Here is a 14904-nt window from a genome sequence, read left to right as displayed (position 1 = left end):
AGAATACTGCAGTATTGCTAGAATTAAAGAATATATGCGTTATTTTATAATTTTTCACATCGAAGTCATCTTTTAATCTGTAATGTTAGTCTTGATAATCTATGAACAAGTATATGGCAACACTGCTAATTTTCTAAACGTCAAATATTGTTTCATTGATATCATGTCAATTTTATTTCCCTTTTGATAGTGGGCAGTCTGTTTAAGTTTGTGATTGTTTATTTAAATAAAACGTTATGATGGCTGAGGACACGACAGCCGACGCAACGAGAAGACTAAATGTTAAAAAACAGACACTAGATGATGCATATGCAGCGCCGGCAAATTTCTTAGAAATTGACGTGGTAAATCCAATAACAACGATGGGTGTCGGAAAAAAACGCTACACCGATTATGAGGTTCGCATGAGGGTAAGTCCACGGATATTGCGGCGAAGAGTAAACACTAATTGGATTAGGCGCCCGCTCGTTAGCGATATAGCCGCGCGAAGTCGGTGGGCGTCTCTGCGACCACGGCCGGGCCGCACTCAGCGCTATCCGATTTAATAGTTATTCTAGCAGGATGTATTTCCTGATTGCAGACAAACCTGCCCGTGTTCAAAGTGAAGGAGTCGAGCGTAAGGCGGCGGTACAGTGACTTTGAGTGGCTGAGGAATGAGTTGGAAAGAGATAGCAAGGTGAGTGCCCTCGCGCTTCGATAGTGTCGCGATTTCGTGCGTTATCAATAAATGGAAACAAAAGTAAATTTATTCTGACTAATTGTTTATTACAAAGTGATTCACTAAATTCATGTATAACACTTAGATGAGAGATGTGATCCAGGGTCTATATAATATAAAATATAGATAATATTGTTATTGATGTACATTCCACATGCACAAGTCATAACATTGCTCAATCTATTATATTTAATTCTTGCCAAGGAAACAATTTTCATGTTTAATTTAATCAATTCCATAATTAATGAATGTGTGTGTTTGTGTGTGTGATGTGCAACACATAATTGTATAATAATAATAATAATAAGCCTTTATTTCATGATAGTTTCATACATTATTTGTTTAAATTAAAATTAACAAGTTAAATTAAAGAAACAGTCATGACCCCTGTTGGGTATAGGCCTCCTCCATTTTTCTCCATTTTTCCCTATCTATTGCCGTTTTCCACCAGGATTTTCCTGCTACTTTTATTATGTCGTCTGACCATCGGGCTTTGGGTCGTCCTCTCGTTCTCACGCCTTTTACCGGGCCAGACCATAGGGTTGCTTGCTTTGTCCATCTATTGTCTTTTGCACGCATCACGTGTCCCGCCCATTTCCACTTAAGGCGCTGCGCTTGGTGTACTGCGTCAATTATTTTTGTTTTTTGTCTGATAGATTGACTGTTTTGTTTATCTATAAGTTTAATGCCTAAGATGCTTCTCTCCATCGCTCTTTGGCAAGATCGTATTTTGGAAATCGTATATCGATTAAATAGCCAAGTTTGGGAGCCATATAATAGGCATGGAAGTATATTCGAGTCCATTACTTTTTTCTTTAGTCCTAGTGGTAGTTTGGATTTTAAAATTTCTTTATGCGCCCAAAATTTTCTCCAAGTCAAATTAATTCGCCGATCGATTTCATCTTTGTGCCTAGTATTCTTTAGTGAAATTTGTTTCCCGAGGTAAACGTAATCTTCTACGTATTCAATAGGTGTTTGGTTTATTATTATGGGGTTCTTTATGCTGTTAGTAGATATTTTTGTTTTAGAGGTGTTTAGATGTAAGCCGATGTTTTCACTAGCGAAACTCAATTCTTTCAGCATTTCTTCTATTGTTTGTGATGTTCTTGCAAAAATTATTATATCGTCCGCGAATCTCAGGTTGCTTAAGTAGTTTCCATCTATGTTTATTCCTTTTGTATCCCATTTCAAATCTTTCATTATATTTTGTAAGACTGCTATAAAAAGTCTTGGTGATAGCGGGTCTCCTTGTTTCACACCTTTGCTTATCTTGAATTCTGAACCTAAGCGATCGAGCTTTACTCTACTTGTACTTTTTCTATAGATATCTTTTATAATATTAATGTATATGTTCGGTACGTTTTGTTGTTCTAGAGATTCCCAAATACTTTCGTGTGAAATTGAGTCGAAGGCTTTTGTGTAGTCTACGTATGCAACATATAGTGGCTCATTAAATTCGCAATATTTTTCTATAATTTGTTCTAATGTATGGATATGGTCGATGGTTGAGTATCCTTGTCGGAAGCCTGCTTGTTCTGCAGGTTGGCACTTCTCTATTATTGGTTGCAGCCTTTTTTCCAAACACATTGCAAATAATTTGTATATTGTTGGGAGCAAGCTGATAGGTCGGTAGTTGTTTATATCCGATGGATCACCTTTTTTGTACAATACAATTATTTGTGATCTTGCCCAATTCTTAGGGATTTCTTGCGTTTCCAATACTTTGTTAAATAAATTTGTAAGAGGAACAACGAGTAAGTGTCGCCCTAGCTTTATGGCCTCGTTAGGTATATTGTCTGGACCTGGGCTTTTTTCGTTTTTCAGTTTTTTTATTTTTTCGTTTATTTCTTCGATACTAAAGGGTGTTTCTATAGTTTGTTCCCTACTTTCTTTGGTTTCTTTATATTTTCTTTGTTCGTAGGTGTTTTGTTTTTTTTCGTATAGTGTCTTGTAGAAATCTGTAGCAATGTTTAGTAAGTCTTTCCTTGTCTGGTTTGCCGAACTTTTTTGTCCTTTTAATGTTGGTATCCAGGCTTTTTCAGTCTGCAGTTGTTTGTACGCTTTTCTTTGGTTTCCAGAATTTACTAAATGCTTTTCAATAATTTCCATTCTATGGTTTTCATAATCTTTTTTGAGTTGTTTGTCTATAGTTTTATAGAGAGATGAGAGTTCTTTTTTCTCTGTCTTGGTCTTATAAGGTTTGTGTTGTAGAGTTATGCGTTTATTTATAAGATTCATAGTCTTTTCTGATATTATTTTTTTCTTTTCTCTTTTGGTATTTATTGAATTAAGACTTTCAGTTATTGCTGTTTCAATTTTTTTATAATAGTTTTCTACGTTATCTATATTTTTCCAGTCTGTAGTATTTAATTTTGCTTTCAACGCGGACAGGTAGGTTTTTTGGTTTGGTTCGAACGAGAGGTTTATTGGTATTGTACTGTAGGTTTTTCTGCTTTTCTTTTGTTTCTCTAGAGTAATTGTTCCTCTCAAAAGTCTATGATCGCTTGGAAATACGGTGTTATTTAAGATTTCTATATTGGTAAAGAGTTTAGGTCTATTGCTTAATATATAGTCGATTTGATTTTTATGTTGTTTACTTGGAGAGATCCATGTCCATAGGTTTTTTATTTTTTTATGGAATATTGTATTTATTATAGTTAGGTTATGGAAAGACGCGTATTCGATTAGTTTGTCGCCCCTTTGGTTTCTTTTTCCATAACAGGTTGGGCCCATGATTATTTCTTCTCCTTTTTTTCGCTTACCTATCTTTGCATTCAGATCTCCTAATAATATAATTTTTTCGCTCGAAAGGTTTCGAGCTTTTTCTAGTTGTTCATAGAATTCATTCATTTCTTCTTCTGACGCATCTGTTGTTGGTGCGTAGGCCTGAATAATGGAAAATTTTGTTGCATCGAATTTCATATTTAACAGAATCCATTATATTTAATTCTTGCCAAGGAAACAATTTTCATGTTTAATTTAATCAATTCCATAATTAATGAATGTGTGTGTTTGTGTGTGTGTGATGTGCAACACATAATTGTATTAGTGTTGTGTTAATGCAACAATGTGACTTACACAATCTCAACATTCTACTAAACTAAGTGCAATGAAACCAGATAAAGTATTTTTTTTAGTTTCACTTCACTTAGTGACAGATATTATTACTTTTATTTATAAACAGATTTAAAATTGTCTTATGTTTAGAAGTTCTCATAATAGTTTATATTGTGATTTTGAAACCTGAATACTTAATATTGAAGCAAATATTTTCTATTATTATTATTATGTATTAAACAATTAATTCAACTTAACTTGATGTTAATTAAAACTTTCTTAAAATTGAACCCCAAGAGACCTATCATTATAGAAAGTAGTTGGCAAATTATAGAGAAATCTACATCCAGAGTAGATAGCACACAGCTTCAATAGTATAATGATGATACAACACAAACATGACTCAACTGAACCAATGACTAATACTGTTTTATATATCATTAACACATATATAATATTGTTGAACGAAACTTGTGACTGACAGATGACATAATACGACAACTGACAGATGACATTAGCACATTTTTAAAGTAACGCAATTGCAACTTTTTTTCCCTTCTTATTGCAACCATTGTAAAACGTGATTGAAAATTATACATCTTACACATTATAGAAGCATTTTATTCAAAAAGTTCAAGAACCACATTGCAACCCCAACAAATATCTTTACATATGTCAAGTGATTATTGACTTTTAATACCATGTGCGGTGTAAAAAAACTTAATTAGTAGCCTATTGTGTTCTTCTGGACTATGTACTTACTACATCTGTGCCAAATTTCATTATGATTCATTCAGCTATTTTTGGGGTTATTTAGTAATAAACATCCATCCATTCAAACTTTCACATTTTTATATAATGAGAACTAAGAGTATCAACTGTTGTTAGTCTTCAAAAGTGATTAATTTTATTTAAGTTCTATTTAATTTTTAATAATGTATATAAATAACAGTTAACTTGCACATTACATGATAGTTATATAAACATATTATTTATAAACCATATTTTGGTCAGTCCTGTTACATTTGTACGATAAGGAAATAAGTAATCAATGGCAACACAGAATATTTATTTATTTAATACCCACCTGTTTCATTGCATCATAAAAGTAACACTGACCTCCATTATGAGGGGGGGGGAACATACAGAAAAGGCAAATACAATTTGAAATAAAGCCATGCTCACAATCTGCCTAGAAAATTGTAAAACAATATAAACAATAGCTGAACAAAGCAGTGCAGGTGTCATAAGCCATCGGATGATTTAATATAATACAATTTTCTTGTACAAGTCGAGTTAGCTCATTAAGTCTAATTGCAGATTGTAGTCCCTCCTTTGCCCGGCAAAGCTCTCAAGAGACAGCTGCCCTTCCGCGGAGACGACGGCATATTTGAAGAGGAGTTCATTGAAGATCGCAGAAAAGGTATTAGATTTTTTTTAATAATAGTGTTTGATTCAGATTACAAAAATCCATATTTTTATACTGGGGTTAGTAAACGCTGAAAGAACTAATGTTAGTAACAACAGTAAAAATACTAAGACTTGTTTTGTATTGAGAAACAATTTAGCCATCTCCCTTTCGTTAGGTATATTGGTAAGGAACATGTATCTATTTAAATTTATCTGAGGAGGTTTTTCTTGACCTAATATATTGGTATATAATATTTCCCATACATACATGACACAAATATTCATTAGCAAACTTTCAAAAGCTAATATTTTATATAATTAATGTAAACACAGAGCAAAGTTGTGCCAGCAATTATTGCTATTAACATATTTACCAATGGATAAATCCTATTTTAATCCTTAAGAAGGCAAAAACGAGGTAATAATGATTAGAGATCGAGAGTGCGCTTGCGCAGTGCACACGCAGCGCTTGTGACGTGTGCCGCGTCCGCGACCCTCGCCGACATGTATCGATATTAATGTATAAAGATGTAATCCTATAAGAATGTATCTAAGTCTATTAATGTGCAGCGCTCACACGTTTACGTAATAAAAACAATGCATCCTTTTTTTAATTATTAAAAGAATTTGTTAGTAAGCTTACTTTGGCTCTTGTTTAGGTTAAATACTATTTCGATGCATTTAGGTTTAGAGCTAAGGAGTTGTAAGTCGCTGTCGTTGTAATTGATAGTTTTAGTTAGATGTTTGTTGCGCGTCGTGTTGCAGGACTGGAGGTGTTCATCAACAAGATCGCCGGACATCCGCTGGCGCAGAACGAGCGCTGCCTGCACATGTTCCTGCAGGAACCCACCATCGACCGCAACTACGTGCCCGGCAAGATCCGCAACACGTAACCGCTCCCCCCCCCTCTCCCCGCCACCTCCACTTCCACCTCCACCCCCCCACAAACAGCACCAGGTCGCCACGAGGGCGGGCCGCAGCACCAGCCGGCGCCGCAAGCCGCGCTTTGGCAAACTGTCTTCAGCCAACACTTTCCTTGTCACGAATCTGTTCGCTTTACATAATATAGAGATACTTTTTGGGAAAATCACTTACCTTGGTCTCGATTATAGTTTTGAAGTGATCCGTGTCTAAAATAAATTGTAATTTATTGTATAAAAAGTATAGTTTGTGTCAACAGAGGGCGATCATTTAGGAAAAAATATTGTGATTTATTAAGTTAATTCATTTAAATGTAAGCGGTTTTCGGATGCATAATAAATATGTTCGAGTTGAAAGTGACGCTGTGACTCGTTATACAAAGTAATGAGAGCGGAGAAGTGAACATCACGTGAACTGCGATGTATGCGAGATACGCACTCACAGATACAGGATTGTCATAAAGTTCCCGTCCTCTTCATAAATTACAGATAACTATGATATCTTGTCAACACAAATTAAAACCCAACGGAAAAAAACATCATGTAGGTGGAAATTGTGGCGGAACGTCGCCATCGCGTTTCAGAACAACATTGTACTAATGTTTAGAAGTTATTGATTAAAATTAAGCAATATTATTGAAGTCGTTAAATATTAATTTAAATATATATATCACGAGCCAGTGGAAATGTAAGTTTTTTGTCTTTAATCGTGTTGCCCTCCTCAAGAGGGTCAACGTAACGCTTTTATATATTCTGCGCATATAAATCTCATTCATGTATAGTTTCGCTTATTTAAGAAATTATATTTATTACGAAGTGTCACTCGAGAGATGTAGTGGCACTGGCTCGTGCTCGTGTCCGCGCTCGTGCTCGTGCTCGTGTCCGCGCTCGTGCTCGTGCTCGTGTCCGCGCTCGTGCTCGTGCCGCAAGCTCGTGCCCGCGCTCGTGCTCGTGCCGCGAGCGACCGGCGCGACGAGAGTGTTCTCAACACTTAGCTGTAGTTAGCTTTAGTTGAACATCATTTGAAGATCAGAGTAAATGCAATAAGTTTTTGACGATATTAAGGTCAAGGGAAAGTTAATTAAGGTAAAACCTTTAAGATAACCGGCAGAGACGTTCGCTGCGAATTATGTAGAGGTCGCGGCGCGGCTCAGCTCGGCGGACCGGACTCCCCGAGCCGGCGACGCGAACCGTACCATAGTACTGAGAGGAATATTATATGAATATTATGTTTGGTACAGACTATTTATACGTTATACTGTATTATGTCGATCATAATAGGATAATAAACAAATTTGCTATCATATCTCTCATGTTGTTTCTTTTCAAATAACCAATCCACCTATAAATTTAGAAAATAGAACCGTTTGAGCGGCTCACGCACTGCTCATTAACAAACTATGCATAAATGCGTGTGTTCCTTTACAAAAAATCAAAGCAATCGGAAGCGTCAAAATGGATATTTGTATTACGAGATTCCGCTGTATACGTTACAGACACACGAACATGTTTGGAAAAAGGCGCTGCCTTGAAAAAAAATATGAGAAAAATAGGGGTGAAGAAAATGGTCCCTGCGAGCTTGCGACATCGCACTCATCCGACATTTTACAACGTAATGATGAATGGCTCCACAGAGGTAAAATACATGCAACAAATCTATTTACTGTTTTACTGTGGTAAGTAAAAAACTAAATATAATATAAACCAGTGTCATTGTTTGACATAAATCAATCAAGCAGTTCTATATAAACAAATATATTAATAATATTTTACATAAAAAGATACCTATTGTACATAGATTGTAGATTTAAATTGCAAAATGACCGACCCGACGCCGAGGAACGTGCGGTCGGTGAAGAGCAGGCTGGACACGATCAACCAGACGGAGGAGTACGCACTGAAGAGGATGTCGACGATGAACAAAGTGCAGTCGCACTTCCTGGTACCCTCGGAGAAGCTGGACAAGGTGACTCGGCGGGTGATCGCACCCTACGCGCAGATAGAACGCAAGGGCGTCAAGGAGGAAGAGGCGCGCGACTCCTACCTCGACATCTCTCGCTTCCACGTCTTCCTCGAGGACTCCGTCGACCTGCAGGCGCTGCTTTGCGACACCGCCGCCGTTCTGAAGACCATCACCGACAGCTCCGGTCATCATCTCATCACCTATAACAACTTTATACACACCACTCGCACTAAGTGAAAGAATAATTTTTTTTTTCTCTTACAATTTGTCAAACTTTGCAGGCGTATTTGTGTACATCGTGGACAAGCTCAAGAATGAGATCGTTCTAATGACGAGGAACATAAAGAATAAGGAGCGGCACGAGGTCAACATACCCATCGGTATCTTCATTAACACAGAAACTTAAAAATAGGCATTCGTACTAAAAGTAGTTTTAAGCAGAACGCCCCCTTTCTTGAAGTAAATATCTTTAGATATTCTATGCGAGTTACATAAATGTGATTTAAAATAATAGCGGCAGAGTTTAGCAGAGTGAGTGAATGTTTTGTATGTGGCGCAGAGGAGGGCAAGGTCGCGGCGGCGCACGTGGCTGCTACCAAGCGCCACCTGGTATTGGCCGATGTGCAGCGCGACCGTCGCTTCGCGCAAGGTCTGCGCTGGGTGGACGCCAAGACGGCGCTGTGCGTGCCCGTGCTCAAGCCCGACGGCGACTGCTACGCCGTGCTAGAGCTATACAGGACCGTCGCAGAACCCTACGATGACGTTCGTCCCAATCCACTTTCCTCGAAGGCTCCCTAAGTAGCAGACCTGTTCTTTTTAAATGGACTATATACGCTATCTGGTGATCTATCTGTGTGTCTTTTAAAAGAAATCTTGCGAATGCCTGTCATCGTTCCCCTTCCCAATTGGCACACCATTCCTCGCCCGTGCTGAGTGCGGCGCACTTATTGCAGCGCGCGGTGTACAGCTGCGCCAGCGTGGCATGGTGGGCAGGCGCGGCGGCGCACCAGGCGGGTGCACGCGCCACGCTGCAGCGCGCCGCACACCTCGACCTCGAGCTGCGCGCGCTGCTACACGACTACTTCTGCGAGCGCGCCGCCCTCGACACCATGCTCACCGACATGCTCGTACAAAACTCCGTCTATCTACATTATCGTATCGGTTGGCACTGCCACCACTTACATCGCAAAACTTACGTTAAGAGGATACGGCTTTTGTATCTTCTTGCTAGCAATGTAAATGGGTGTCGTTGCGAAGTGAGGACGTGTGGCAGGCGATCGTGAAGTCGTTCATCGGCGCGATGCGCAGCAGCTTCTTCATCGTGGACCGGCAGCACATGGAGCAGCAGCTGGTGGCCGACGTGTGGGAGGACGGCTGGCAGTCGGAGCGCACCGCGCTGCCCAAGAAGAAGGCCAAGGTCAAGTACGTGCGGACACTGCGCCTGGGCCTAGGCCTGGACCTTGTAACATCACAACTGTATCTCAATTTTTTCAGTCATTATTTTTTTTACGATGATCTGAGACTATGCAAAAAACGATAGACCATCTAGCACATATCTCGTATTACAAAAAAATAAGCACAACTTACATGGGGCTTAAACGTCGTTTAAAAAATGTCCATGTATTCGTTCTCAAGTTTAAGCATGGAGCAAAGCCCGGCGGGGTTGGTGGCGCGCACCGGGACGCCGCTCAACCTGCCTGACGCCTTCCGCGACCCGCGCTTCTTGCGCGACGTCGACCCTACCACGGGCATGGTGGTGCGCTCCTCGCTCACCTACCCCATCAAGGACAAGAAGGGTGTTATAGGTACACAAATTCATTGTTAGAGCATTAAAGCAATGCTATTTTATAAATTAATTCAGTCTATAATTAGATAGAAGTTTTCAATGGCATAAGCGTAAGATGTCGCCGTAGGCGTGGTCCAGCTTGCCAACAAGAGCTCAGGGCGAGCGTTCGACGCGGAGGACGAGCAGATCTTCCAGGTGTTCGTGGACCACTGCGCGCTCATCGTGCACTTCTACCACATGCAGCAGCGCAAGCTCTACCACGTACGTCACCTTACCTACTTACAACAACAAACACATTTGCAGAACATAACTCTACAAACAATGTTTGCCGAATACCGAACTGTATACAGCAACTAAAACTTAATGATTGAAGTTTGAATGCGCAAGCCTAAGTTTGAGATAATGTGGTCGGCGCAGGAGAATCTAAACCGCGTGTACTCGGAGCTGCTTGGGCTGCACCTGCGGCCCTGCGGACACGACCTCGAGGAGTTGGAGACCAACAGCGCCATCGTGCCGCCATTTAACTTTAAATCGTAATATATTACCTATATATAACTTGTTTTTGTTGATAATTAATGTGAAGTAATTTAACATCTGAGGTTCCCATTTTGTTGCGGACGTTCATTGGCGTCGGTGACTTTTTTTTATAAAACCGTTTCGTTCACTCCGTGGTGACTAACGTTGCGCGCCCGTGTGCCAGCTTCAACTACCACATCAGCGAGGGCAGCCGCGAGGAGATGCCGTCGCTGGTCTGCCTCATGTACTCCGAGACGTTCGCCGCACACAAGCTAGAACGCCGGCGACTGGCGGACTTCGTGCTCACCGTGCTGACCTGCTACCGCCCCAACCCCTACCACAACGCCGAGCACGCCTTCTGCTTCACCCACACCATGTATCTCATCCTGCGCGAGAACCCCGGCTACTTCAGCTTCGTCGAGGTGACGGCCGCATCGCCTAGCGCGCTGTGCGCACTGCCTCGTGCGTGCGCAAGGAAGTGAGCGGAGCGTTGTTCGCAGACGGCGGCGCTGATGCTGGCGGGGTTGTGCCACGACTTAGACCACCCCGGCTACAACAACAATTTCCTCAAGCTGTGCAAGCACCCGCTCGCCCACATGTACACCAGTTCCCAGCTCGAGCACCATCACTACTTCCTCGCCAGCAAGATTATTGAGGTACCCCTTGTCGGCCTTTAGTGCGAAGACGAAACTCGTTATGTGACCAAACACGAGCTAAAGCCTAACTTACAACATAACGATACGATACAAACAAGTTAATCTATAAATGTGTGTATTTGCCGATAGCTTGCTAACAACATTTATGGTCTGTCTAGAGATTTACAGTATTTTGATACAAATAATATTGTGTATAATAGGTAGTTGTGTAGTGTTTGGAAGCAGAGGCAATGACCGCTGCTCGTGCGCCTGTTTTTCGACAAGGACAAGAAGCTGCTGAGCAAGCTGGAGGCGAGCGAGCGCGAGGCCGTGCTGGAGGAGATGCGCTACGACATTCTGTGCACCGACCTCGCCGTGTACTTCGCCCTGCGCGCGCAGCTCGCGCCGCTCGTGGCCGACCGCGCCTTCAACTGGGCCGACACTGCGCACCGCCGTCTGCTCAAGGTGCGCCCTCCACTCGGCTCCTCACAGCCGCCAACAACCGTGTTGTGAATCAACGCTACTTTACGTGCGACAAACTGGTTCACCTGTTCATATCTGTATGCCGCAGGGTATTCTGATGACGACGAGCGACCTGTCAGGCTGCTGCAAGCCGTTCGGCGTGGCCAAGGCGATCACCGAGTCCATTTACGAGGAGTTCTACAATCAGGTAATGGCGCTGTGGGCCGCGAGTGCATTGTGTATGTGTGTATAGCTCGTGCAGTAGAGTACAGCTGCGCGGTGTGGCGCGGTGTGTTGCGGTGTGACGCAGGGCGACCGCGAGCGCGCCATGGGGTACACGCCGCTGAGCATGATGGACCGCAAGCGGCGCGTCAACCAGCCCGCGGAGCAGATCCAGTTCCTGTCGGTGGTGGTGCTGCCCTGCCTCATGCTGCTCACCAACATCTTCCCCAACACCAGCCCGCTCATGGACAACTGCAGGTTCGCCACGTCACACGATATCCAGTGAATCTATACAAGAATAACTAATAAGTCAATCTTTTTGGCGGCTCTAAGTCATTTGCGCACTGCTACAATGTTCCTTATACCTATATCCATTTTTACGGTTTACAAAATGAGTGAACTAGTGCGATGCGATGGTTGTCTGTGTTGCAGGGAGACGCAGGAGGGCTGGCACGAGGAGATAGAGATGCGCGGCATGAGGCTGTGGCGGCAGGACGACTCCACGCCGCCCAGCAGGAGTCGCGTCTTACTCAAGGAGGAAAACAACTAGCCCATCTCAAATATTATGGAACCATTAAATGTTGACAACACACTATTCATATTTCATTTTAGCTGCATGTGTACATACGACTCGTTCTCGTGATTCAGCAAAGTGCACACAAACGTTGCTTGTTACTGACCATTCCAAATAATGGTCTGTTATCTAGAAGTAAAATTATTGATGAATAGTTCGTTTCTTCTATAAAGAACCGAATTGCTGTTATCAATATAATTACCAGGAATAATGTCTTCAAAACCAATTAATTAAAAATCATTTAATATTTGTAATAATTAATATATTTACATGATACACACTCACATTATTTACATTTTTTTTTGTGACGAATTTATTTTAATTAATAACTGTACATTGAAATATTTAAAACATTGAGCATTTATAACTTATGGAACTAATTGAACAAATCTCTATAAAAGAGTACACAAACTAACTGATATGTACCTATATATCAACAAACAGCCTAAACTACGGGGTCTAGAGATTTGCAATTTTGCACATAGAATTCTATCACTACATACTCGAGCTCTAAGATATTTATCCGCTACAGGTCTAAAGCGGCGGGGGGGGGTGAAAGTATTGAGGGATGCTATTATTTAAAAAATACTGATATAGAAATGAAAAAATTAGATGAACAGGCGTTGGAAGAAAGCTAATTGAATCACCTGTTCTCAGCCACATGAATTCAATTTAGTATTACGAAATTTCTGACAAAAAATATTCAATAATATAGTATAAGTCATGTATGGAGTTTAATATTTGGTAACAAGATTTAGGCATTCAATTGGAATGGGATATACACTATTGCAAACACCAAGTATCTAAACAAATATTTTATTAACTATATACTACTAAAATATTGACTTGTGCATTATTTTAATATATAAACAATATTAAATTGTTGCCATATTGAATGGTTAAAAATAAGTGTTGTATATGTACAACAGATTGTTTTATTAAATGTTCAATGTCATTGACTCGTCCAGTTGGTTTATGTACATACAAAGAAAATGTAGCGTAAAACATGGTAAAAGAACATTGTCATATATACTCTTGATTCCTTTCTTTGAAAAACTAATGCTTACAAATGATGCACATCACTTGACATTACACTTGGTTAGTGCAACAAACTTATCTACTCCAGTGAGAGGCATTGTTATTGCCTTCAATTGGTCACAGAAAATAATACACTGTCTGTCCTATCAGTTCAGTTCAATTTCTTGATAATGACTGTCCCTCAGCGCTTTGGGGTCCGTCATGTCTTGGACAACAAGTTTTATTGTGACACTTTTTTGACATTGACAGGGGGAGGGCTATTGAGCTTCTTTATAGTCAAACAAGGATATCTAGTCCAATGGGAGAGCTGCTGCTATCTCGGTAAGTCATGTCAGAAAATTTGTAAAACCACCTTGGGCATAAAAAACATAACAGTATGGAAAGAACCTCCTTATTAGTTTATAATTTAGTATTATATACCCACCAGTGGAATGTCAAGGTACAATTCAGTTCTTGACACCACAATCAGAAAAGGGAGAGCCAAAGCAAAAAATTAGGTTTATTGTGCTTTTTTCCTGAGACTCTGCTCTGCTCATGTCATGTCAATTTTTTATAAATTTTAACCATTCCTTTTATTTACAAGCACAAAAATATGCTGTTGCATTAAGGCCAAGTTATAAGTTTTTTCTCTTTTTTATGTGGTGGGGCTTCACAAACCGGACTCTGTAAAACAATTTATATACTCATAAAGTATTGAACAGTAGAATCATAATAATCCAGCACTATTAAAAACCGGAGGATGCCGGATTATTAGACCTGTGGCCTAATGAAGTGCTGGGTTAGACATTAAGAAGTGAGATTCTATTGTAATTTTACGTTTAAACAACAATTATTGTAATTTATTAAATTTTGTTTCCTCTATGTCTAATCAAATTTTAAAATGAAATAAATATTGTAAAAGTAACACTTACAGAATCAACTGACATTTTCCTTTTCAATGTATCAAAGTCGTTGTTTATTTTTTTAGTATCGAGTTTAATCCGTTTCATGTGCCCTGATAATAAATCAGGCGGCGGCTTTAATCTCTTATTAAGCATATGTGAAAAGTTCTTATTTTGATTATCGCTAGCCAGGCCCATTTTAACTGGCGGCTCGGGACTTGTATGCCGGCACCTACTTAAGGCCTTCCCTCTTCCGGAATCGCGGGGTTTCCTTTGTCCGTAAGGAACACAATAATGATGAAATAATTCTAATAAGTCATCCCTAGTCATGGTATCTATATTAGATACTCGCAAATGTCTCTATAAAATACAAATATTAGTGTAATTATAAATCATTACAACATAATATAAGCAAGGCAATAAATGTAAAATTTTATTACCTGTTGTATTATTGTAACGAGTTGCTCATTCGTTAATAGTTCAGGATGTAGCAACATCTCAAATGGGACATTAGCCATTTTTAAGATAATATAACACAGTTCTTAGGAACATTATGGTGCATTTATTGCATTATATTATTTTTTTGCTGATTTATTGGTTGACTAGACAGCATAACACAAGTGGTAAGAACCGCCATAATAACTGTCAAATTGTCATCTGTCTGTATAACACTGTCATACTCGGCCAAACTGTCATTTCATTATTGTCATGGGGTATGTTCC

At 40.1% G+C, this 14904-nt stretch overlaps 3 protein-coding genes across 3 annotated transcripts; 2 read left to right on the top strand and 1 right to left on the bottom strand.

Moving 5' to 3' along the window:
* Positions 1-112: 112 nt before the first annotated feature.
* LOC106709544 (sorting nexin-12) lies at positions 113-6980 on the top strand. Its single transcript, XM_045679899.1, has 4 exons — positions 113-410; positions 581-676; positions 5096-5198; positions 5951-6980. Exons 1-4 carry the CDS (start codon positions 237-239, stop codon positions 6076-6078), a joined length of 501 nt encoding a protein of 166 aa, XP_045535855.1. The 5' UTR covers positions 113-236; the 3' UTR covers positions 6079-6980.
* Positions 6981-7758: 778 nt separating this feature from the next.
* LOC106709619 (cAMP and cAMP-inhibited cGMP 3',5'-cyclic phosphodiesterase 10A) lies at positions 7759-12316 on the top strand. Its single transcript, XM_014501469.2, has 14 exons — positions 7759-8252; positions 8350-8448; positions 8628-8830; positions 9022-9195; positions 9342-9490; positions 9704-9873; positions 9982-10115; positions 10272-10387; positions 10555-10792; positions 10871-11026; positions 11291-11470; positions 11577-11675; positions 11778-11947; positions 12122-12316. Exons 1-14 carry the CDS (start codon positions 7925-7927, stop codon positions 12237-12239), a joined length of 2334 nt encoding a protein of 777 aa, XP_014356955.2. The 5' UTR covers positions 7759-7924; the 3' UTR covers positions 12240-12316.
* An 829-nt stretch (positions 12317-13145) lies between these two features.
* On the bottom strand, positions 13146-14835 carry LOC106709588 (ashwin). The gene is made up of 3 exons (XM_014501413.2): positions 14623-14835; positions 14213-14542; positions 13146-13964 (listed from the first exon to the last, which is right to left on the bottom strand). Exons 1-3 carry the CDS (start codon positions 14698-14700, stop codon positions 13905-13907), a joined length of 468 nt encoding a protein of 155 aa, XP_014356899.2. The 5' UTR covers positions 14701-14835; the 3' UTR covers positions 13146-13904.
* Between the last annotated feature and the right edge of the window lie 69 nt (positions 14836-14904).

Source organism: Papilio machaon, chromosome 11, assembly GCF_912999745.1.
Source record: "Papilio machaon chromosome 11, ilPapMach1.1, whole genome shotgun sequence".
In the NCBI taxonomy this organism is placed as follows: Eukaryota; Metazoa; Arthropoda; class Insecta; order Lepidoptera; family Papilionidae; genus Papilio; species Papilio machaon.
The sequence above is the reverse complement of the archived record's forward strand: the minus strand, read 5'-3'. Positions and strand labels throughout refer to the sequence as shown.